A 27,224-nucleotide genomic window follows, 5' to 3' on the forward strand; every position below is an offset into this window, starting at 1 on the left:
CTTGAAATACCATAGCTGCTGTTGTCCTTTATACATACAGGTGGCTACATTCATTACACACATGGAAGATAGGTCCATGGCTGCTGAATGCTAACAGTACATAATGTTTGATATCTATGTTGACAGAGGTAATATTCCCTCTCTACTGGTCACCCATGACACCTATCATATCATACAATAATCCATGTGGCATGTATGTCATTAGACATGTCCACCAAATGCAATGCCTACAAACATACCCAAATAACAGGATCATAGGACCTGCACACTTGACCTGCATTGACGGACGCAGGGTGATACAGCTATGCTCTGTATGTTCCTGAGTAGTTACAGGTGATATGTCCATGACATGTACAGCCATGTGTGACCCACAGTTCCTACATATACCCCATGTCAACAATTGCAAGCCATGCATGCTGTGTGCTGCCTGTACATTAACCTTATTACCACAATAGCCAGAATGTGCTGGGGTGAGATGTTTATAAGCCACAGACCTCACACATGCTTGAATATGTGTAATGCCTGACTCAGACAGAACACATTGCTGGCACTCTTCCAGTAATCATGAGATGTGTGTGGCAAATATGATGTGCTCACTGTTGACTATTACAGTGCCCAAGCTTCATAGTGGAACTGCCAGCTAACAGTTTGTGGGATCATGACATGGAATATTGCTGTGTGTGTGTCTTGCAGATATGTGCTGTTGGCATAAATGTACACTTAGCTATTCACTGAAGGTGGTTGTATGTCCTACCAGTATATGAATACAACATCCATTATGGTATAATGCTCAGCTAGGTTTCACACATGGTGTGGGGAAGGTGTGGAATGTATCCTCTTGACCTGCTAGTCCACTTACTGATGTAGACTGCATATGTGTACATGTGTTGATGTGTGTTTAAATTCCATGTGTGTGCAGTGTCTGATGTTTGAAAGTGACTATTGAATTAGTACATCATGCAGTTGCAATGCAGCCTCAACATTGCCAACTGTATACGGTGATATGCTCAAAGTATAGTAAGCTGTATTTTAGGTATGGACAGATGTTTGGTCATAACTACTAAGTGGTGGGGCTACTTTGCAGATGAATGATTACTGAGGACAGCTCACAGGTGTGTTACAACCGTTCCTACAATAACCTGTGTAACTGCTAAGCTATGGTTTGTTAATTGAAGGGGAAGACACACAACGTAGAATGCAGTAAGGGTGATACTGAAGGCAAACCTCTTGACACCTGTAACAGTGACACCTCCCCTGTGCATATATTGTGCATATATCAGCACAGTTGGCAAAGGAAAGTGTCAGTACACTTTGTAGCACATGCGATAGTGCTGTAACTCTGTAATACCTATCACGAGAAAGGCAGCTGTTTGATTCACAGTACTGGCACGTGTGTGTGTGTGTGTGTGTGTGTGTGTGTGTGTGTGTGTGTGTGTGTGTGTGTGTGTGTGTGTGTGTGCGTGTGTGTGCGTGTGTGTGCGTGTGTGTGTGTCCATATATGTCACGTATGGTGGGAAATACATCCCAAATGTTTTTCACTCTCTTGTAGACTGTTGTAGACATCTGTACAGAGTGAAGTGTAGAAAGCAAGACATAGGCAGGGGTTTGAATCTCACACATGTCAAGTGTCTGTATGTGTGTGACATAGATGTATAGCTTTGTGAATGCCACAGTGTGTGTGTGTGTGTGTGTGTGTGTGTGTGTGTGTGTGTGTGTGTGTGTGTGTGTGTGTGTATGTATGGTTGTCTGGTCCCTAGAGTGAGGCTGTATTTTATCATAGTGAAATGATAAGACCCCCTCCCTTATCCACTCAATGCAATCTAGTATCCCTGTTGATGTCATCAATCTTAGAAGGGCATTCTAACTGCCTGTAAATATGTACGGCCTTTGTGAGGCTTGTTGATACATAGCCTACTGATGAACCCCCCTCCCCACATACACTCACTGCAATCTAGTATCCCTGTTGATGTCCTTGATCTTAGGCCATTCTGACTACCTGCACATGTGTAATCTCTGTGGCGTGTCTTGTAATTGCATAGTACTATAATGATGATTTGCACATAGGTAGGGGTTCTCATCCCAACACTGGCAACTGTGTGTGTCAGAGTGTGTGTTACTGTGTCTGTGAATCCCTGAGTGTGTGGGTGTGTTACTGTGTCTGTGAATCTTTATGTGTGTTTGTATCCTGTCATGAGAGTGGGCATTACTGCTTCCCAATGAGAAAACACTTTTTCCACTGGCCTTTACTCTTGTCATCTGCTAAACCACTCTTTTACCTCCTCCCCGCTCTAGGTAACTATACCTGTGATGTCACCCACTATGGATGTGACAGCTCTGGCCACAGTAGCTTACTACACAGCTATCATGCTCTTGGATCATGAGATCAGTAAACATGTTTGAAACTTGGGAGATTATAACTGTGATGTGGAAGCTACAAAGTGCATGCAGGTATTGTCATACAGACCTGTGAGTAGTCTACATTTACATATGGGACACTAACTGCAAACACTGACATCCCCTGGCACATGAAATTACACCTGAAAGAGGAAGGCAGAACATCAAGGTCAACATGCAGTTACTGTTGTTACACAGGATACATACTGCCAAAAGTACAAAATGCATTCTAAAACTGTAGTACATGGTATGTTTGCTGCCTGTCAACACTACTCAACAATGGTAATCTACAATTGTCTTCCTAGTATGTTCACCCTGTGCATCAGACCATATGAGCATGTCCCTGCACCGATGGTGTGGATGACAGGGATGTGGCACAGGCATCATCATATGCACAGGGTGATAATGTTTGCCAGAGGCCTAGGCTACACCATTGGATGACATCATGTGTGTGGGTTAGGGCCTTTTATCTCATTGGGTGTGTGTGGATGTTATGCGTGTGTGTGTTGAGGTGCCTTACATTTGTTTCTGGTGTGTGTATGTATGCACACAGGTCTGGCATGTGGCTGGGTATTATTGACAGCTGCAGACTGTACAGGGCAGGTTTTACAGTTCACGGTGTCTGGCCACGGCCAAGTGACCTGCGCCTGCCAGGGGTTGCACAGGCAGTACCAGGCAGAGGTCCAGATTGGGTACTGTCTCATGACACATGTCCACTGGAACCATGTCCTTGTTGGGACCATCCAGGACCACGTGCACATGGCCTTCTGTGTCCTGGTGTGGACAGCACAGCACCAGCTGCACTGCTGCAGCTACCGCCACTATGGGAGTGGGCATGTGAAGTAGCATGTCCATGTAGACCTTCAACAGGTGATGTAGCTGGGACATCACCAGTCATTTGGCTTGGACCATTGTGTGCAGGCATACCTTCTATAGTCTCCACACATTCCTGTTCCATGCTACCACCCTCCAACTGTCCTTCCACTATGGCCACTGGTGATGGGGTATGTGTAGGCATGAGAACTGTGTGCGGGGATGACGGGGATACAGATGGAATGGCAACCAATGGCACAGATTCAGCCCCTGACAACCCTGCCTGTGCCTCAATCATAATTTCATCATCACTGCTAGAGTCTGTGGGAACACTAACATCAGGTGGACCACAGGAGGGCAATGCACCTGCATCAACACCTGTGAGGGGCAGACAAGAACTGTACATTACAAGTTATACAGCACAGTACAGACACACAGACACACAGACACAGACAGACACAGACAGAAAGAGACAGACAGGCACAGACAGACACACACACAAAGACAGATACAGAGACACATGATATGGCACCCTACGGCATGCAACATGCATGTGATATGGCAGTAGGCATTCAGCTTAGACAATTATAGTGGTAGTTATCATACATCCCTGAGTTGCACACAACAGCATGCATGTGTTATAGCAGAAAGCATGCAACTCACACAATTATAGTAGTAGTTAGCATACATCCCTGTGTCACACCATTTCTCTTAGTAGGTTATGCCCCACACCTGCAACACAATGCATGCACTATGCACAGTTGCACAGCACTGCCATGTTTTGTGCAACATACCCCACATTTTAACAGACCATTTCTGACCTGTGTACATCTGCCACTGATGCTTTGTGTTGACCACTGCCCCGATGTATGAGGAGGACATGAGCAGAAGGGTATGTTGAGTGAATTCTATGTTTGCCTGAGCCCTAGCTTGCATCTCTCCCCAAAGCAGTGCATGTCTGTTCTACATTATTCTGCTTACCCCTGAGCTGAGACTACAGACAATGTGTATGTGGCTGTACACACATGTTTGACATGGTTGTCCCTACTTTGTAATGGTGCCACAGACCAGCACAGGTTAACAGTACACCAGCCTAATGTATGGCATATGAACTTGCCAATCACATGCAGTATGACATGTCTTCTGCTGACGTGTTGAATGACATGCATACATGTTTAACACAATGGTGCCATTTCAAATATACAGTGAGGTTATGGTGTCCCAATGCAGGGGTGTGTTATACTAACATGGACCTTCAGCTGACCCAATGTTGTCAGTCAGCCCTACAGATATACAGTGACATACTGTACATTGAGCTGATGTGCATAGCCATTGCAGGGCATCATGTGGCTTCACTATTGCTATACAGTGTAAGTTACAGACACAGTTCATAGCCATGACTGTGTTCAGATACAATACATATCTAATGTGGAATGTGACCCACATCACTGAGGTATATACACACTAAACCCTAATGTGGAATGTGGGACACAGGTCACTGAAGGGTATACAGATGACACCCCTGCACATCTGCAACCATATTGCTGATGCCTGGCAAATATGCCCAGACATGGCTAACTTAGCAGTACTACATGCCCCACATGCCATCTGTGTACCTCACACACATGAAGAGTAAGCATGACAGTGATGTCTGACACCAGCAAAGTGAATGTACTGTATCTGTGGCCTGATGTGGTTGTATGTGTATGTTGTGCAACACATGTATGTATTTGGATACTGTATAGGTGAAAGCTTTCATGTTGTGACACAATCAAGATGTTCAAGACATGTAATGTGGTGGTTTGATGTCATGCCTACACAAGCTGTGCACAGGCCTGTATGATGTTTAGCGTGTCACATCTGCAATATCACCATTACACAAAGGCCATAGTTGTATTGTGTTGAGCCAATGTACAACAGGGTGTACACACATGTACATCCCTTCTACTGTGTGTGTTGCTTCATGTCTCTGGCCATCCTCCATGGCCATGTGTAAACATGTTTTGTCCAATGGTTGTGATGGGCATCTATTTCACATGTCAGTGTTGTCCCATATGACACACACCCGTAGATGGCATATGCTCCACTGAGGACAGGGTTATGCAGACAAAGGGTGGTATATTTAGGATGTGTGATATCATGTTTTGCAGGATAGTTAACCAGTGTTGCAGTCAGCTCACAAAATGTCATGGACATGTCAGATAGCACATGACATTGTGTGACATTCATAGCAAGGGTATAATCCACAAGGGTGAATCTTGCAGGCTGGTCATACTCCAGCACCAAAACATTTAGAGTGTGTGCACACATATGCTCTCTGTATAGTACTGTTTGTATTCCCCACATGTGTAATGCTGATCTGTAGTACATGACCCTACAGTGAATCACACCTCCATCATTGTATTTACAGCTGTCTACACATCTGGCAATGACAGTTTGTAAGGTTTAGTGTAAGTGTTTCATATAGTCTTCAATTATTCCACATGGTTAACCACTGTGATGCATTGCAGATCTGATCTGTATATATTAACAGGACTACCATACATTATGTGTACGTGTGTTAAATGGCCACATGGCAGATAGCATGCAATTAATATGATCTGGGTATTATCAAGCCTGATAAATTATAACAATCTCACCTGCAACAGGCTGCTGTCACTTTGAAACACCAGAGGTACCTAAATAGGAGTGTCACAGCAGTAAGATCATTATCCACACCTGTGTGATAGCTACAGGGTGCAATGTGCATGTTAGCACATAAGCCAGTACAATAGACTATACTATGGAGTATGCACATCTGTGCATACAAAGAGTAGCAAACTATAGTATGTGGCATGTGTGCATACATGCCTTGCATATGATGTTATGTTAAATATTGTACAGTAACACATGTAACTATATGAAATATAGTTGTGTTCTATGTGCAGTAGTGACTTACCAGGCAACACCCAGCTCAGTGGTTGTGAGACACCCACCTCCACAATACCAGCTAAAGCTTGTGGATGGAGTTCTGCAGGTGTCCCCAGGTTGGCCAGTGGCTCCTCGATACATGTGAGTGGGGGCTGGGTGAGTGGCCCCCCAGCTGTTGCAGCTTGTTCCCTGGCAATTGCATTTGCACGCTGTTTCACCTGTCTAATGAGGTCAGTGCAGTGTCAGCGCACCTGCTGATTGGTGCGATTGTGGCCGCCAACATCATTTACTCTCCTGCGAAGTTCCTCCCACTGGGCATCCCGCTGCTGTGCATCCTGTGACACATGGCTGAAAAGTGTTTCATGGTTGTCAAGGAGGTATGGAATGAGGACCTCATCCTCCAAGCGGGTGTATGGTGGCAGCCTGGCATGCAGCATACCTGGAAGACATAATGATGGAGACAGGTCACAGTAACTCACAGAGAAGTACAGAAGTACAGCTGCACATATATGTGTATCACATTTATTATGATTACAAATATGTCTTTGCAAATCTGCATGACACTAACACCACTGACATGTTTAACTCACACACATTTGACACTTACTGGTGATTTGATGTTATCACCATATATGTGTGTATCAAGTGATGACATTGCTCATACTCCATGTGGATGTTGTCTTGATGTAGGCATGTCTGTTTGCCTGTACTGGTGTATTTATCTATCAGCACATGCCTGGATGTGTTCACATTAATGCAAGAGACCTTAATGCTGTGTATATGTCACATATATAGTTATACACAGTCTTAAGAGACATGACCTGTGACCCTGAAGACATGATCACAGAAAGTTTTACATGTATGTGTTTTGCCATATACATCTACATGGCACTATACAGCTGTATAGCACCCTGCCATGTATTACCTCTGTTGCACATGTGAAATCCATGGGACAATAGCTAGCTTGATGGAATTTGCAGGGCTGGATATCAACTATAGCATGTATGGTCATAGCGAACTAGTAGGCTATATGCCCTGGGCCATTTATGAACCTAGGCTGAAAGGTTACCTAGCTTTAGCCAAGGGACAGGTAACTTTCAGTGGCCAGTTCAAGCAGTTCCACAGAACTGATCGACAGGGTCACTGATATATTTGCCATGCGGTCATCACACCATGTCTCAAAGAGGGGTAATGTGCAGCTTTGCTGGACAGGGATGCATAGTATGGCAGGACTATGTAAAGTGTATGGGACAGGGATCTGTCAGGCATGTTATGATCCTTGTACTAGAAAGGTGGATGTCTATGAAGTATGTGTTTATTTGAAATCAGGATGTGTAAGTGTAGCATGTACATCATCTCTGGGTTGGACATGGCTCTATTCAGTGTAGGCATCATGCTACATAGTGGAGCTAGGGTTTGGGAAGGCCAGTGTAGGCCATCTGAACATGGCCAATAACCCTTAAAGGAAATATGTGATTTATTATGGGTCACTTGAGTGTTGAGTATGGCTGAACAATAATCTCTATATTCATGGATGGCACCCTGTCATGATTAGGGTTGCCACTTACTACTACCTCACTGGTGTGGTGAAGTGACTATTAAAGGAAAGACTACTGTCCGGCTGCATCCCATACACACACAGTTTCCATTATGTTGACCGCTGCCTAGGTGGTAGTTCATGGTTACAGGGTTTTTAACATAGGGGATGGCAATGCAATACTTAGCTGTGAGATTGTGGCCATACATCACACACCACACATCTGACCCACAAAGGCCCTTCTGTATGTTGCCCGAAGCACTCGTTGAGTCAACTATTGCTCCTAGCTCATAGTCATTTGCAAACTTCAATAGGCAGATGCCTTCTGTGTTAGTTTTTGTGGTATAGATAACAAAGTGGGGGAGTACCAGGAATGAACCCTGTATTACTGTAGCTGGCACTGGTTTGATGTATTAGTCAGACACCTTCTGTAGTGTTGGTTCTGCCAGCAGTCCAGTTGCCAACCAATCCTGTGACATAGGAATATACACCTAGTTTACTGAGTGTAGCTGGAACACAGTATGGGTGATGGTGTCCTAAGACCTGGTAAGGTCATGATATGCTGTGTGAATCACTCTTACTGTCATCTACATCTGTACTGACTACATCAAATAAGTTGATCAAGGTTCATGGCCTTACAGACCAGACTCAGCTAGGTAGTAGTGCACTATTTCCAATTATCAGTGGTGTCTCCCACTTTTTGGGGTGTAATAATTGTTGCTGTGCACCATTCAATGTGTACACAGCCTGACATGAAGCTATGATTGAACATGATGTGTATGTGGAGAGCAAATTGTTCTGACATTTGTGTATAATACACCCTGGGATGTTGACAAGTCCCATGCAAGCTGTATGTATGGCTTTAGAGAGTGCAGCTTGTACCTGCATAGTTGTTATTACAGGGCCTCTGTAGTGTACATGGATATATAAATATATGTACCTGTTGGGGGGAGGTGAGAGTGGGTTTAGGTTATCCAAGACCCTATCTGGATGAACAAGTGCTATTTCTGTAGGTGCAGTACTTCTCATGCCATAGTGCTGTGAAGCACGGCAGATCTTGTTGTTGCCATTATGATTCATGACACAGCTATAGAATGCTCTGTGGTTGGCCTCATAATATGTGGCTGATTAGTTTCACAGTAGCTTTGTGTGGTTTTATATGGTGTATCTGCATCTTACTGAGGCTGACTAGGGATCACCTCCACTCATGTGTGTCCACTCTTGCAACAGTTACTGCCTTCTGTAGTACAGTTTAAGGCAGGGTACCACCAGTTGGCCTTCCTGTTTGTGTTTGGTTGAATCTTGGTTCAGTTTCAATGGTACAATCACTGTATTTATGTGAGTGTTTAAAGTGCATTTGGGTAGGATTCAGCATTTGCACATGCATTGTCCATCTGCATGGGTGCCATGACAGTCACCACTTCGTTCTTAAGAAACATAACATTGGCTTTGGAGACTGACTATGTGTAGCTAACTGTTAGCCCTGTCTGTGTGACTATGGTGATCCAGGTCATTGGGGTTATTGAAATCCAACATGCATTGAGCAAAGGTGTTGGTACATGAGGAGTCATCCCAGTTCATAATGGGATAGTTGAGAGTAGCCATTATTATGGTTTTCTGTCTCAAACCTAATATTCCCCATTACAGCACAATATGACAGTTGGGAATTCTGAGGCATGGTGGGTGATCTGTCACAAAGTGCAATTTGGATTCCACTTTGGCACAAAGGTAGTTGCTCAGCATAATGCATCTGACGTTATGCAAGTGCAACTAGCATGGGGGTGTACATATCCTTCAGGAATATGGACACACCTGTGGCCCGTGTGTTCCAATAAAGGATAATGACCAAGGGGTGAGGTATGTGTTATAACATGATCATGCAGGTGTGCTCTCTGAAGCATTTAACCATATCTCAGTCACTACACAGATATGTTCTCCATGTTAAGGATTGACGTGAGTCCATATTGAGTTTCTGAAATGTATCATTGGGTAGCGAGACCCACAGTTTATTGCTTGGCTGTCCATGTTACAGCAGTGGACTTTCACTTGAACTTTGCATGATGAAGGCACTATAGGGGAAGCAAGAGCCCTAGCCAGTATCCAGATTCCCAGGGGTGACAGGTGCAGGCCCTGTCTGGCAAAGCATCATGGTCTGTCAACCATGTTATCCCAGGCAGAAAGATACTGGATACCCTTTGAATTACACCAGTACATTAGACAATTGTGGAATACAATCCTTTTGTCCCTGTACTGCAGTATCATTCTGGCCAGTGGCAGAATGCCACCCAGGCCTTGGGACATACCTGCATGGGCTACAAGACCTGACAGTTCCTACATGTGTGTTTCCATGCAGTCCAGGCTACTGCATCACAGGTCCTACACAATAACATGGAATATGCCAGAGCCATGTGTATAGTTCAAAAGGTGGTCTGAGTGTATGGGTATGTGGCTAATCATGGCAGACAGGCAGCTGACAATATGTTTGTCCTCGTATAGCTTGGTGTGTAACATAGTGCTAGAGTTTGCATTCACAAATAAGTACTGTTGGGCATGTTTCTGGCCACGTGTTCTGAGGTGTGGTACAATTTGGCAAACTATGTCATACAGTTTGTGCATTTTGTTGTCTGTCTGTTCCAGCTTGGGAGGTCTCTTGCTGGCCAGATACTTAGAAGCCTCTGTGAATGTGTGTGATTTCTGCTGGTATGTGTGGGTGTCCTTACTGTGTTCTGGTAAGGGTACGTGTTGGTTGTGGTGATGAGATGCATGTGTTAACCTACACCTTATGACTGTCCAGTTCTGTCATGGCTGTAGACTGGACTGCCTTCCAGCTTACCCCTGTAGCTGCATCCCAGACAATGTGTGGGGTGTGGTGTTAGGTGGGTTTGGCAGTGTACTTGGCATAGAGATTACATTCCCCCTGGATGGCCACATACATAAAGCTGACATTAGTAAACACCAGTAGCTGACTAGTGGACATGCCTGTATGAGCATTCAATACTACAAGTACCAAGGCACCTGCAGCAACTGGAAAGACCCCAAAAGTACCTCACCAAGAGGATCAAAGGGCTCAAACAGATGCCATATGCTGCCCGGTTAAAGAAACTCCAGCTCTACTCAGTGGCATACCAACTGCTCAGAGGTGACCTGTGCCTGACGTATAAGGCCATGTCCAACCCGGAATTAAGGGACATGCTGCACCTCAAAAAATCAAATCCCATCGAGCTACACGCCGAGAGGCGTGAACCTCAGCACTGAAATAAATAGGACATGCTGGAGGACAGATTCATAACCCAGAGGCTCCCTTCACTATGGAATAAAATCCCAGTCCAGGTTAGGCAGAGTCCCTCATTGACTCTCTTCAAGAGGAATCTTGATGAGTGGATGGGAGATCACAGGTTTACCCCGGGTATCACTTCTGTGTCACTGTTAGACAGAGGCACAGTATACTAACCTCGAAAAAGGGCATAGCAAAATTAATTTAAAATGGGTGGCGAAAGCCAAACATACTCTGGCTAGGCTTATAAATGCCCTAGGGCAGATAGCCTAGTATGAACCTATGAACCTATGAACCTATGACTGTATTTAGTTTACTTATTGCTTATGAAGATGTTTTAGACAGTGATGGTCACAAATAAATATTTGTGTTATGGACTTGACAACACTGGTTATTACAGAAACATAGTAGCTACCTTTAGCAGCAATCCTCATCTGAGGAGTACATCACATCCTGATAGTTGATTACAGATGATGAAAGTGTCAACAGGTCTGTATCCTTTTCTGGGTATATACTCACATATCCACCAGAACCATGAGCTCTGTCAGGCACGGACATCCACTCCCCAAAAAGAGTCGAGTATCAATAGACTCTGCTGCCACTATCAACATGATCAGGATATAATCAAATAGTGTAAGCCATCACCTATGAAGCAGCTATTACATATGGGCAGCAGTTTCCTACATCTTACACTCCTACTGCAGATGTTACACTGGCGTTAAAGATGACATGCAATTTGTTTCATTACCAGTACTGTGCACAACCTTACATACAGTATTTACAGGCGGCTGTTAGGTTGGCAATGAGAGGTTAGGCTACACAAACCTGAAAGTTGAACCAGTGTGTCTCTCCTCTCAATAGCCACGCTATGTAGGTATGCGCATAGCCATTTGGCCCAGCCCTCTAACAAGGATCACCACACATTTGCATAACATGTACACATACACAGCTGTTATTGCTTGCAAATGATACTAGAGAGGTGGATATTACATGTCTTATGTGCATGGATAGTTACCTAGCTCTTCCAATTGTCTTTGCTGTCATGCTGCTAAACTGTCAGATGAATACAATTCATATGTATCCTGTTATTGAGTATTGTAATTGCCAATAGACATAACTAATGTTTGCATAACATAACAAAAATGCTATGTAAAATGAAATACAGATCTGCCTAGAATACTGTACATTACACAGTTATTGGCACAAAATCCCACAACGCAAATCATATTTGCACAGTAAGCCTGCCTTTGACATGTTCATCTCACTAATACACCCATACATATGTCTACTGTTACAATGTATCAACATATACTATCCCCTGTTATAGCACATACTTGTTGGACCAACCCTGACACTGACAGTGACTGGAAAAGAATTGGTGAATTCCAAACCCATATATATCACCCCTTGTGGTGTATGAGGAGTTTGCCTTGTAACCTACAGCAGTAGACACATAGAATAATGCAAGCATTACTACTGCTCAACAATACATCGCTACAAGATAGCTATTTCCACTATATGCATTGATTACACTGTAATTATTACAGAACAGGTACTACATACACAGACATACTAAATATTATACATACCTTCTTGGTAATTGGAGGTGTTATTGACTGGTATTTTAATCTTTTTCGGTTTGTGTTTCAATCTTCTGTTGGGTATTTTGTACTGTTCTGCAGGTATATACAGATGGGTTGAATGTGTGAGAAGGCATCCTTTTATAGTTAGAGATCAGTAACATGTGCTATCCTGATCACTAACTGGTGTTCCAAAGTAGGTAATTACATGCACATCAGCTGTGCAGCTACTCCATTAGCCAATACTATGGCAACAGTGGAGTATCACTGAGTACTCCACTTGGGCACTGTCCCTTTGCCTTACTTGTGAGGAAGACAGCCTGGAATTGTTGTTTGAAATTTATTGCAACAGCTGTATGGAGATAAACACAAATATATTGTGTGTAATGCCTAGAAGATTTGGTCTAAATGTGAGTAATGCTGTTATATTTCTGAACATTGCTACTTGTGCAGGGTTTGTCTGTACCTAATACTTATGCAATGTTTCAGTCTGGCTAGGATGTTTGACCAACTTAAGGCTGTATGGCTATGCATATAATGTTAGGGGGTTTACAGTGTGCTCACCAGACATCCTTAGTTTGGTGTAAATGTGCATCATACTGTGCTGATAATCAGTAATTGGTAACACTTCCTGGTGCAATTACTTTTCAACCCTCTGAAACAGGATTAGTTCAAACAAACCCTGTAACATCAGCAGCTGTTTCATTGTATGACAGCAACTATTTCACATAGGGCCATGTTAGTGTGTCTCTGTCCAGGTATGTCAAGGTTTCAGCAGATGTCGTACAGTGGGTGAATAATTGGTTATGGTATGATAGTATGTATTGTTGTAATTAGTTTGAGTGTGGGGGAGATGGTAGGTGTACATAGCAGATGCAGGTGTGTAAAAACTGCATTTATACATATTCTATATGTGTGTGGGGGTTCTTTCCCTATGTGAACACCTATCCCTTAGTGGACTAATACTATGGTAATTGCAGGCTGATTCATTAAGGCACTGTTAAATGCTTCCTGTATAGCATGCAGGTAATGTTAGTCCCTGAATCCTTTTGACAATACATCGGAATGTAATAACGTTTTGCTAAATGAAAGATGTCTGTGTATTTCTGTCATGGATATTTGCAGTCATTGTAGTTGTGTTGATGACTAATCCTATTTGGCTCATGTCCATAGAACATATTTGTAATAGTATACAGCACAAACCAACTACAGAGCTACCATGTTGCAGGTAAAGCAGCCAAATGAAGGATACTTCCAAATAACAATCAGGCAGAATGGTACTCAGCTTCAATCCACCTTAGACAGATTTTAAAGATCCACACAGGAGCACAAACCATGTAGCAGGTAAAGCAGCCAAACGAGGGATACTTCCAAATAACAATCAGGCAGAATGGTACTCAGCTTCAATACAACTTAGACATATTTTAAAGATCCACACAGGAGCACAAAGACCAGAATAAAACTCAGGTTTATTAAAACAAGAGGTGAGCGCTTTCACTATGAGCTTCTTCAGACCTAATAGTAGTATACTGATTATTGCTATATGCTAAACTGCTCAAAACTGCATACATAAGCAAATAACTATATGTATGCTATTATTTCCTGTGAAGATAAATTATTTTAGGAGCTTAGCCAGTGTCTTTTAATTACATTCTCTAACTAAATAATATAACTAATGCTTATGTCCTTAGTATTCCTTTTTTATAAAAAAACATTATGCATTAATGGCAGAAAATCATTATTCTTCCAAAATAAAAAAAAAATAAGAAACCAGGTGAAAAAAAAAAACATTAGCACCTAATATCCTCAGGATTAGGATTTTTCTATTGCACCTGAAATGTGTTTAACAGAGAAAAAAACAATTAATCATTGTCAGTGAAAGATCATTTTTTCTTTTAAGTTTGAAGTTTTGAACACTATAAAATTGCATTTTAAAAAGAGATACAACAACATGTAAAACTAGTTTACCTATTTTTTTCTGCAAATAATGAACAAAATGCTATATATGGCAGTACTTACACATAACATTTATCTCAAATTTTGGGGAAAGTGTCACTCCAGCTTTATTGTGAGCTTTACACCTGTAAGTACCGCTGTGGCTGGCTTCCGTTTCTTCAATGAATAAATACTTTTCAGTGTTGTCACTCTTCACTTTGTTAATATACCAGGTATATGTTGTTACTTCTGGTTTGCTCCTTCCAACGTTGCAGGATAAGTTCATAGAGCCACCTTCAATAATATTTTCAGGTGTAGTCTGAATAATTTCTACATCTTTTGGTGCAACTAAAAATAGTGTTATCGTTAGCATTTTAGAAGAATGCCATAATTGAGACAAGCAAAAATGCAATACAGTCTGCTTAGTACATGTAGAATATTCAATGCACAGCTCAGATGAATACTTGACTATTGCCCAAATGAAAATTCTTGTGTATGTGCAGTTGTAGTCTTTAATATGAAAAGGTCATTTAACAGTGTTACATGAAATTATAACCTCTATACCAAAGTATGGTAGACCATTTTTAATATAAGATAGTAAAGGAAACTAAGCACACCTGGTTTAATTATATGACAGAGCTGTCTTTGTTGTAAAAGTTAACAGGAAAATACTTCTCATCCAATGCATGCAGCTATACAGATAAAAGGTGTATCAAGGAAGATGCTGCGAGCAGACCAGCTGTAGATGCTATAGTCAAGACACTGAAAAAAAGATGTGATGTAATACTGTTTGCTGAATCAATGTAGATTTTGCAATTACTCGAGCTGGCATGAGCCCTTCATTAGGAGTTATTAAGTTAATTATTTTTCTAGGTACAAGTGGATATTTAAGTACTGTATTTAATATCAGTAACTTAATAACTCCTGACAAAGGGCTCATGCCAGCTCAAATGATCAAGTAATTGCAAAATCTGTGTTAGTCTAATAAAAGGTATTCCCTCACAGCTGTGTGCCAATAACTTTGTGTTTTCTGTTATTGGACAAACACATCATTTCTTTTTTATTTTTATTTTTTCTTCCTGTCAAGATTGGCATTTCAGGGAGGTACCTTATGTTTACTAAGTAAGCTCAAAGCAAAAATGTCAGTTTTTGACATTTGGAACATCATATGATCATGAATTCCTGCCTTACTGTTTGCATGCCTTCATTTATCGAGTCACTTTATGTGATTCTGCTGCATTTCTTCAGACAGATGTGCCTGCAGAAAAAGATGCCATACTTTAATTTTATTTCATTATCTCCTTTCCCACCTCAGGACTGCATGAAGATCAGAGCCTTTCATGGCAAGCAGCAGGCCCATATGTGGGACTGTAAGCCAACCAGAAAGACAGATGCACACTTCCACACACAGCACTCATATCTAGGAGGAATTATAATTCTCCATTCTTCCTGGCACAGCTCTTTGGGATGAATGCCTACTGACATATGGAGAAGGGAGAACATGCAATCAGTGCAGCAAAGGACAGAACTAGACAATCAAACACTGCGCAGCATTAGAGCTAAGCACTGCACCACTTTGATGGCCAATTTTTCATTTATTTTATACAGCTGCATATATTTTGTTATGTTATAATATAGATGTTAGTCCTCTTGAATCACCCATTTTAAATGAGACAATAGCAAGTGCCCAGCCTGAAATTTCCCATAAGCAGAATTAGAAACCATTCTGTATCATCTCCCAAGTAATTTACTCTCCTTGTTGGTGCTATGACAATAGATGCTCATTCTGTCACATCTCAAATTCTGTCAAATCTCTGACTGGTTTATATTGCATAAACATCATTTATAACTCATGCACAGCCCAGTTGAAAACAGAGCAGTCTCACTTTCAAAGCATAGGCTATATTTCAGTGTGCAGAATCCATTCTGTAGCATCAGTCTTATTAGATAACTCAAATCCTGCTCAAAGCAAAACCTTGGTATTGAAATTACGAAATCAAGAAAAAATAGTAAATGTGCATACCTAGATATACAAAACACAATTTATCCAATAACCTTTTTTGTAACTAATTTCTACAGAATGTATATATGTGTGTGTATATATATATATATATATATATATATATATATATATATATATAGATATATATATATATGTATATATATATGTATATATATATATATATATATATATATATATATATATATATATATATATATATATATATATATATATATATATATACATATGAGATCCAAACCTCCTACCCATTAGTCTTTTCAATGACAAGTGAACAAGCTGTTACAGCTGTTCAAAAATCAGCTGTTTGGAAATTATTGTTTTTTACTGTTAAATTATGGAACAGTAGCATCAGAGATATTGCCCTTGCTTCACTGTTGTTTGATCATGGAGATGGTATACAAAATTAGCATAGGGTGTGGGGCCTCACTACAAAAATGTATTTTTTTAAGTTTTTTGTTTTCTTTTCTTTTTGATAATTTCATAATCATCTGTTAGCTTTTGATCATTTGTGGATTAATGGTTAGTCAGATTGAGTAAAGCTTATGCTTATAAATAGATAGATGGATAGATAGACAGATAGATAGATAAATGGTTTCCTTAGTATTGGTTGATTTTAGGGAAAACTTGACTTCTGCTTTGTCAACACACTTTGTGTTTTGAAAATTGACAATCCCTGGAATTGGAGAATATGCCCTTTCCCCAGGGTTTGTGCAATGTCAGAGTTAGTGTATATAATTAGCAGGGGGCGGGGGGTACATGGATGCAGTGGTGGCTTACCTCTCTAAAAAACTGTTTTTTAACTCTTCACATTCTGAGGATTAGCCTTGGAGCATGCCCTGTAGTGTGCTGATGCTTGTTTGCTGATATAAATGTGTCAATGTTTACAAGGTCAATGTAGCAGCTTTTCAGTAGTTGCTAATAGACCCATAGACAGATAGATAGATAGATAGATAGATAGATAGATAGATAGATAGATAGATAGATAGATAGATAGATGGTTTACTTTTGCTTTCAGAAGAACATGTCTATTGAAATGCACATAACTGAGAAAACATACCTTAGAAATGGAAATAAATACTGCATCTAGGAAACATGAACAATAAAGAACAACAAAAGGCCCTCATAGCTCAGATAAAAAAAAAAAACATTACAATTATTCCTGCTGAGGGACAGGTCCATTAGGTCAATATGCTTAATGCATCAACAAAAGTCTGCATCTCCAAGCTGAACCTTCATCTCATTTTCTTCAGTACCTTAATGTTGGGAAATACTCCCCATTTTGATATTTGGAAATGCACCCTTATTTTGGTGTTTTATGGTTATTCCTGCATAACAGCATCATTGGGTGTGGTAAGCAGGCTGATGTCTACAGGAGTTACCTGAGATGGACCTCTAAGTATGCAATTTCTTAGGTCACTATGCTGAGATATGGCATGTCTGTTTGTTGGTGACCCCATCAAAAGTTATGTCCAGCTTGATAGGACTGCACTCAACAATATAATGGAAATTCTTGTTTATATCTATATTTATTTATTTATTTAATATTTGTTTATTGGAAAAGTCTAATTGTGACAGAGCCCATTTTCAGTGGCGGCCTGGAAAGAAATGCTCCAGACACATGCCTTTGGAATGTGGGAGGAAACTGGACCACCCAAAGGAAACCCACGCAAATGTAGGAAGGAAATGTGAGAATCAAACCAGAGAACCTCTTGCCATGAGGCAAAAACCCTAACCTCTGCACCACTGCTATATCTATATATCTTCATCTATCTATCTATCTATCTATCTATCTATCTATCTATCTATCTATCTATCTATATAACATACAGATCTCTCTTTCAACCAAAATATGTTCCTTTGTACCTAGCATGCTTTCATCACACCTTCGACAGTCAAAATCTGTAGTTGCTATTTTTTCCAACCATTTCATCATCATATGATATAAATACATAAAATACTATTTAAAATGCTTATCTTTCATCATACAAATGCTACTAAAAATCCAAACCTACTTCATATTTCATACTGACTATGACTTACTGGCTATGAGTTATCTGGCATTTAGGAGAATGAAAAAAAAAATTACCTTTCAGTAATTAATGCATCATTGCACATTTGCTGTTTAACAAGCTCTCTCAATCTTAATTCATCTTTCCAGTCAGTCTGTCCCTGACTTGTCTCATTATTTTCAACAATCTAGTCTACAGTTCCATTTGTTTGTTTTTTTGGGACAGCATTGCCATCCTAGAATCTATTGTATAACCATTTGTTTCTGTTTTAGATTATCTCAATCTGCTACCAATATCTACTTTTTCACATTTGCAAAGCCAGGTTTCAACATGCCTTTACACCAATCTCTAACAGCCTCAGCAGAAAACCTTCAGAGTTTTTTTTTTTCGAAAATTGATGGTATTAAAGTATATACAACACTAATGAAATATGATCTGAAACAGCACAGAGGATTAAGATTATGAGCTATTAAGAAGCTACTTCTTGTAGTCCATTGTCTGATTCCCTTTGCCTCTTTTTACCTACTGCCTGACTCTGAGGAGGTCACTTAAACAGATAGTGCTCTAAGGTAAATGAGGGTCTCCAGGATCACATGAATAGTAACATCCTATGTGGTACTTGATTCATTATAGCCACTTTATCAAATAAATATGCTCTTTTGTTACACATATTTTATCTACATGTGGTTTGATAGATGTCTGCTTAGATTGAAAGTATATTGATGATCTGAAAACTTACTATCAGACCTGCGGTAAGACTAATTGCTTTATTGTTTGCAGCTGCATACCTAACCGTTCATGGCACAACAGGCACTCTGGACCCTTCTTTCATTTCTGCCACAGTAGTCACAATATTGCCGATTCCCATACATAATGAAACTCCTACCTGAAATGTAATCATTTCTTTCTTCATTCTTGCAAATTCAGCCTGCGTAGTTTCCAGAGAAACATAGGCACTGTCTTCTGTAAACAGGGTTGTTCCCTTATTACCTTTCACCCCTAAATAACAACCTCTGACCTGTATTAATAAATGTCCAAATATGAGGGGGCACACTCTTGAAATTAATTAGAGCAATACTCTGTTTCACCCCTAATACCGATAATTTATATTAAAAAGTCATGCTTCTTTGTGTCTTTCTTCTAATGCAGCAAGCCAAGGGTTTTTCATAAATAATTAAATATTTTATTCTTAACTAGATTGGTTAAACCATCACATTCCATCTTATTAAACTGACCCCACTCTGCCAGATATTGATCATCCTGCTCTACTCTGCATAAAAATAAATTACCCTTTGCCATAGCAATTATGGACTAATAGTGTTCTTAACAAGTGAAGATGTTAACCTGAAAAATTGGTCTCAGCAGTGAGAAACTCAAACTACCAAATAAGAAAAAGCTAAAAAGACTCATAAAAAAGGCAGCCTATTCAACAAACAATTGCTGCTGAATAAATAAATAAAGTGTTTTCATATCTAGGCCTCCTTTTAAGTTTATTTTTACTAGAGTTCGATGTTCCAAAACAACTAGGCCAGCCTATTTAATAATTTTGCTGACTTACCCCGAAAACTATAAGCGGTTCAAAACATAATACATTTGCCATTAAATGGATTTAAACATAACTAAATCAGAAAAATAAACTTGAATGTATTTAGTACTATAGACATTTTTTTGTCAGAAAGGTTACCCATTGGCAATTTAAAAAAATCTTGCTAGATGTCACATTTACTCAGATCCCACTCTCCAGTCATCACACCAGTTCTCTTTTCTTTACCACTAATGGCATCCATGCTTATTCAAACAACTTGCTAAATTTTAAAGGCTAGCAGAACAACAAAATAAACATATAATATTTCATTAACCAGAAGTTAAATGTTTCAGCCAGCAGATTGGGGTCAGGCAGTATTACAGCTGCATTCCCCTTCACCAATATTGTCACTGGCATATAGTTCTGGTTTAGCACACTTCACCTCTTAAAGCAGGCAGAAGGATTCCCCTCCCTCTTTGATCCAATGCACCAAATGTAACTGTATCACCAGCAAAGTAGGCATAATTGAATAGATATATTATTGATTATAACAATCCCAACAGAGGAAATAATTATGAAAATCAATTCATTTCACAGCATTTCACCCAGCATATTTCTGCATTGCATTAGGATCATCATGTTTCAGAGGCATGCATGATTTAAAAATCCACAAATATGTCTGAACTGCTTCAAGATATTCAAGTTTAATATTCAATTCATACTACTTCAAGTTTCTTATACCGTTTGCCATTGTCAACAACTTTTTCACTTTCTTTGTCTGCACTCTCACTTGGTGTGGTCATACTCTTACATAGCTCTTACCACCTACTATACATCAGTAAATGTCCTGAAGCTAACTGAAGAAACACTTGAATTACTCCCAGAACAAATTAAACTTAAGTCACTGAACACAGCATTCTGTTATGCCAATTAAGAATTTCTCCTGTTATATGATGAAAGACACCCACTTTTGACCATTAATGCTTTATCAACATGTATCCTCCCATGGCACATCCTGCCACCAGAAAAAAATCATCTAGTATTCCCTGAAAGAATATATGAAAATTCATCCTGTAATGACTGTTCAACTCAAAAAATGTTCATTCTGGGAGTATGTACTGGGAGATGAATGTTTTGCTTTGACAACCCTAATCATATGCTTCAGATTTTTACTGATTTTCTTGATGGAGCCCTTTAGGTCAGCCAGTTGCAATTTATTGTAGGCATTTATAAAATTTCTTCATTTATTGTACACTTTGTTTATGCGGGCAGACTACCAAAGTGATTGATCTTTACATTTCACATTATATTTGTATCCATTAGGATTGGATGGTCTAGACAACTGGTGCCAGAGCCATGGCCTCAAGCTAAACGCCAAAAAGTGTATAGTCATCCCTTTTGGCAAAAACAAAGTGCCCACAAATTACCACATAAGTGGTAATCCATTAAGTATGGAAGAAGTAATTAGGGACCTGGGGACCCAAGTTGATAGCAATCTCTCATTTGACAACCACGTGGCCAAAGTGGTTAGAAAAACATTTTATATAGCCCACTTAATCATGAAGGGATTCACATCTATATCAGGGGAAGTCATCGTGCCTCTTTACCCATCCCTCATCAGGCCCATAATTGAGTACAATGCCCCTTTTGGGATGTATTTTACCAGACACCTGCAGCAACTGGAAAGACCCCAAAAGTATTTCACCAAGAGGATCAAAGGGCTCAAACAGATGCCATATGCTGCCCGGTTAAAGAAACTCCAGCTCTACTCAGTGGCATACCGCCTGCTCAGAGGCGATCTGTGCCTGACATATAAAGCCTTGTCCAACCTGAAATTAATGAACATGCTGCACCTCAGAAAATCCAAATCCCATCGAGCTACACGATTGAGAGACTTGAACCTCAGCACTGAAATAAATAGGACATGCTGGAGGGAAAGATTCATAACCCAGAGGCTCCCTTCACTCTGGAATAAAATCCCAGTCTGGGTTAGGCAGAGTTCCTCATTGACTCTCTTCAAGAGGAACCTTGATGAGTGGATGGGGGATCGTAGGTTTACCCCGGGTATCACTTCTGTGTCACTGTTAGACAGAATCACAGTATACTAACCTCGAAAAAGGGCATAGCAAAATTAATTTAAAATGGGTGGCGAAAGCCAAACACACTCTGGCTGGGCTTATAAATGCCCTAGGGCAGATAGCCTAGTATGAACCTATGAACCTATGAACCTTTTATTAATTGAGAATAAAACTTGGAAGTATTGGTGTCAGCTGTACCTGCATGGAGAGGTGAAGGTGACACAATTTAATTTTAAAACTTCATCATGAAGTTTTAACATGTTTGCTTTTCTTGCAATTCTTAAACTCAAAAGTGTTTTCTAAGTGCATATTTTTGATTTTGACAGAGAAAATGACTTCTTTGCTATTGCATATTTCCAGGAATGTACATACAGTAGGTAGGATGCAGATGGCCTCTATGTTTATCAGGACAAGATCCAGAATATTACAACCCTTAGTGGGTAAATGTACTATTTGTTCCAGAGAGTGTGTCTTTATTAGGTCAAGGAATAACTGAGCATATTTACCATTCGTGGGGCTCGTCTTCCAGTAAATAGCATAGTTGTAGTCCCTCATCGTATAAAGTTAGGATTAATGAATAATTTGGGTAGGACATTTAGAAACCTTTCATGGTTATCAGGAGACATGGAAAGTGTTCTATGATAAACTGTAACATGGTAATTTATCTTATTTTGAGTGATTTTGACTTTAATATGTTCTGTTTAAAGGTCATGAGAATCTGTATGAAGATAATATAGTATCTGACAATCGTTGATTCTCCCCTGAAGCTACCTTTAGGTTTGATGGTGTTATAAGTGCTGAACCCCGGTACAGAGGGAATGCTATCATTGCATTAACATCATATATCTGTTACTACACAGATATGGCTGTGCTGAGGTTGCAGGAGTGGTTAGAAATTAGGCAACTTACTATTTGGACTTCTGGAACTGAGACACTGCGTAACCATGATACAGTCATGCTTGGGATCTCATGCGCTATTGTTTACTATGTTGGGATGTTCAGAAGATGGAGTTTGCCTTAAAAAGCCACTATAGCAAAGTATTTGGCCATCAAAGAGAAGCTATGTCATGAATGGTGCAGGGTAGGCCGTTCCCTGCAAAGTTAGTTGGACTGTTAGTTGTACCAAATCAGACATATACTGACCCCCTCCCCCCATGACTTCAGCTACTCAGACAATTATTAAAGCCAATTATATCGTCTTTGAAACTGGGAATCATTCTGGGTAATGACAGACTTCCACCCAGGAACAGACTTATACAGTGATATCCACTATGGTCTCTGCAGGTCTTGCTGGGTAGAACACTTCAAGTCATCTCTCCCACATTGGCTACTACCAGGTTATAGTTATATTTGTCTGGTTTCAAGGAGTTTAGAGAGCTCATAAAATTGTGAATCTTTGCACCACTAGGACAACAGACTGCCAGCCTATTTATCCCAGTATAGTGAGACTGGGATCGGTGTAACTAGGAGCCTTTTTATCCCAGTATAGTAAGAGTGGGATCTGTGTAACTACCAGCCTATTTATCCCATTAAAGTAAAAGCAGGATCTGTGTAACTACCAATGGTGGTATCAGCAACTGACAAGACATTTTCATTTGTATGTCCAGACGGATTGTTTAAGGTGTTCAGCATTGTGAATACCTGTCCGAAGTGGCTTTATGTGGACTGTTTGAGAGTGGTAATGTTGTGGTAATTGTATGAGGCTGATGTTTGCTCTTCTAATTCTAGGAGGCTTAAGTAGTGAACTGGGAACAGCCACACATACAATATGTGGACACGATGACTAAATGCATAGGTGAAGGTGGGCATGTGTGAAGTTTACTATTTATTGGTTGTGTAACAGGGTGGCCACAGGATGTGTACATGCACCTCTCACATTTTCATTCATATTGATCTAGTAGTAGTGCCTGGCTATTGGTAGTCATTAAGCAGCTTGCATAATGCATAACAATACCAAGTGCTTAAAGGCTGGCTCCATACTGGACAGATAGGTTAAACAGATAAAGATGATTAAACAGGTCAGCTGTTAAAGTCATTTCAATTTACTTGGCTGATAACTTAATGGTTAAGGTTTATTTAATTTTGCTGATACCTTAATATTCTTCTTCCAGCTTTTTCCCGGTTAGGGATCGCCACAGTGGATCACCTGTCTGCTCATGATTGGCAGTAGAAGTTTTCAGTGTCGGGTTGCCAGCCTTTCACTCAACCTTCCACAGAAGGCACACACACACACACACACTCATGCCTATGGCCAATTTAGAGTGCCCAATCCACCTACAGCATGTCTTTGGGATGTGGGAGGAAACCAGAGCACCCAGAGGAAACCCATGCGACCACAGGGAGGACATGCAGCCTCTGCACAGAAGGCACCCCAGCCAAGGATCAAACCGGAGAACCTCATGCTGTGAGGCAACAACGCTAACTGCTGCACCACCATGGCCACCCTGGCTGTGAGTGAAGGTGCTGATTCCTTAATATAATAGTATCAAAAACAATGGCTAAGATTACTGATACCTTAATTCATTAGTACCAAAATCAATGCATAAGGTGTGCAAGTACAAGCAATATCACAGTTCAGTTAGGGCTTGCAAAAAAAGATTGTGCTACTGCAGTTTAAAGTTTATGTTATATTATAAGTTATAGTAGGAATTCAAAAATAGTATCCACAAATATAAAAAAACAATGTAAGTCAAGAACAATATAGCACAACATTAATGAATGAAATAACAGGCATTGATGACTGTCAGCAGTCCATTAAGATGTGATTTTCTTAGATGCTCACAGTATTGGTGTTGATGAGATGATAGTCATAGGATGCCACAGCCACACATCATCAAAATAATGTGATGGCAGGTGTAGGTACCCCACATAATGCAGCAATAATAAGGTAATCTAGAAAATTACTCTGGTTTGGGAAAACAAGATACAACAAGATTAAAAAAAAGCAATACAGTTACACTGGTTAGGGAACAATGAGCAAATGCAACAAAAGAACAATACATTCACAGTATGCTCTCAGCTGCACGTGGGTACTATATGGAACTATTGTGCACACTGGAGAAGTAATACACAACCAAGGGCAGCATTGAGAATGATGGCATCACCTGTAGTAAATGTGAAAGACTAGGTGAATGGGCCTGGCTTTACATTTAATCTGGACAACTTAATAAAACAAGGGAAAACTTAATATAGCAAAAAAACAAACATTGATAACTCAAAACAAGATCTGCTAAGTGGCCTACAACAACCAGGCACTCAAAAAAAGCAGCTTCCTCTCCAATCATCAGATTACAACTTGCTTTTTGAGTACTATCTGAAAGATTACCAAAGCACAGCACATCATGTAAATCAGCACAAGCATATTCTAATATAGTAAGGAAAAATGTATTGGCCTAGATTTTCAGCCAGTTCAGTGGTTGAAACAGGAGCAGGCCAGTTCTAATTTAAGTAGCCCAGACAAACATAATATTGCATAAAAGAGCACACTGGTTAATCATAACAAGCTCTGCTAAGTAGCCTCCATCTATCAGACAATCAGAAAAAATGCTATATACTCTCCTCTCGCCAGAGTAAAATTAGCTTCCTCAGTTGCAGCTGAAAGATTACCAAAGCACAAATGTGTTTAAATCAGAACAAGCTTACTCAACAATACTTTAAAAAGACTTTTCTCATTTGCTATGGGTCTGGATTTGTAATGAAAGCAATAACACAAACTAGGCATAATATTCATAAGTCTCAGATATTTTAAATATATTCCAACAGAGTTCAACATTCCCCATTCTACCTTGGATATAATGTTTATGAACCAATTCAACCTTTAGCTGCCTGACATATAACTCCAAAATAGCGATTTGTTCTGTCCAAAGGACAAACAACATTGGGCTTATTCTTTTTCGGCATCTTCAGATAATCCAACGTATCTTTCTACTGGTTCTTTATTCCATGTTCACTGGTGTTTCCTCAGACTTTCTAACTTAGTCAATATAAATTCATAATGCAAATGTGCCTGCTTTCTGTAAATATTCTATAGCATCCATATGTGAATTCATAGCTTATATTCATGATTCACTTTCTTTTGCCACTACAGTGTTGCTAGGTAACTGAAAACTAACTTTATCTCACATCAAATTTTCCTAAAAGCCATCCCTAAACACCTATACCAACATTTTTTTAAGCATGTCGGTTGCTTAGAATCACCAGCTTTGGCATTCACTCTTCAGTCCCATATATGTGTCCTTTACATTCAACAAACACAGTTATTCAGAATGATTTATTACTTTACTTTTATCTTTCCAGCCAGAATGAGCCATGAAACTAAATCCCAAAACACAGCCATTAAAAATATTCCTTGTTAAAATACTTTATGATTGCATTTAAACAATTTACTGTTTCATGACCATGGAGGAGGATTTTTTTATGATAGCACCTTCACCCACAGCCAGTCATTTTTAATTTAGTATCTTGATTAAAATATTTATCTGAATGTTTTATTTAAATGTTTTATTAGCATATTGCAGAAAGTATTGTATCTGTAAATCAAACAGGCAGAGAGTCTTGAAATTCTATGCCTGTGCTCTGAATATTAAAATATTGAAGGTGTAATGTGATCAATGAACTTGCTGCCTCAAGAAAAGGGGTACAATATAAGTAATATCAGTCCCGCTTTCTGCTGTCCTGATTCTTATTTCCTCAAGAAAGTTGTAATCATGCTAAGACAAAAGGTTTGCAGACTGACCCCTAGCAGTGAGTTACTGCTCAGCAAACAGGAAAGCAGATGGCACTGCTTTGCATTCACAATCTATGTTCATATTGCACAAAAGACCGAATGCAAAAGAAAGCAGATTAGTAGGTACTGTAGGGCAGGTTTGAAAATTGATGTTATGCTGTGTTATACTACATTTCTCTATTATCAGATTGGGTAAAACACTGACCATGCTATGTTACATTGTCACAAGCTACTTCCAGAATGCCAGTTATGACTTTAAAATCAAATGAAACAATACTCTGATTTTCCAGAAAGAAAGAAGGTTTAGTGTCTTTATATTTATAAAATAACTATAGCCTGAACTGCAGGAGCTGCACAGAAACTAAGTTAAAGCTTTGGAGACCACACAAATGAAGAACATGTGGTACAGGCAAAAACATC

The 27,224-nt window shown here is 39.9% G+C and overlaps 1 protein-coding gene across 1 annotated transcript in view; it reads right to left on the bottom strand.

Moving 5' to 3' along the window:
- LOC122809222 (B-cell receptor CD22-like) overlaps positions 1–27,224 on the bottom strand; it is a 346,467-nt gene that overhangs the window by 190,957 nt on the left and 128,286 nt on the right. The window contains exon 4 of the mRNA XM_044080536.1: positions 14,528–14,791. Within this exon, the coding sequence (XP_043936471.1) occupies positions 14,528–14,791 (264 nt within the window). The remainder of the gene's footprint in view (positions 1–14,527; positions 14,792–27,224) is intronic.

The sequence above is a fragment of the Protopterus annectens genome, chromosome 8.part0 (genome assembly GCF_019279795.1).
Source record: "Protopterus annectens isolate FY-2018-M chromosome 8.part0, PAN1.0, whole genome shotgun sequence".
Lineage (NCBI taxonomy): Eukaryota > Metazoa > Chordata > Ceratodontiformes > Protopteridae > Protopterus > Protopterus annectens.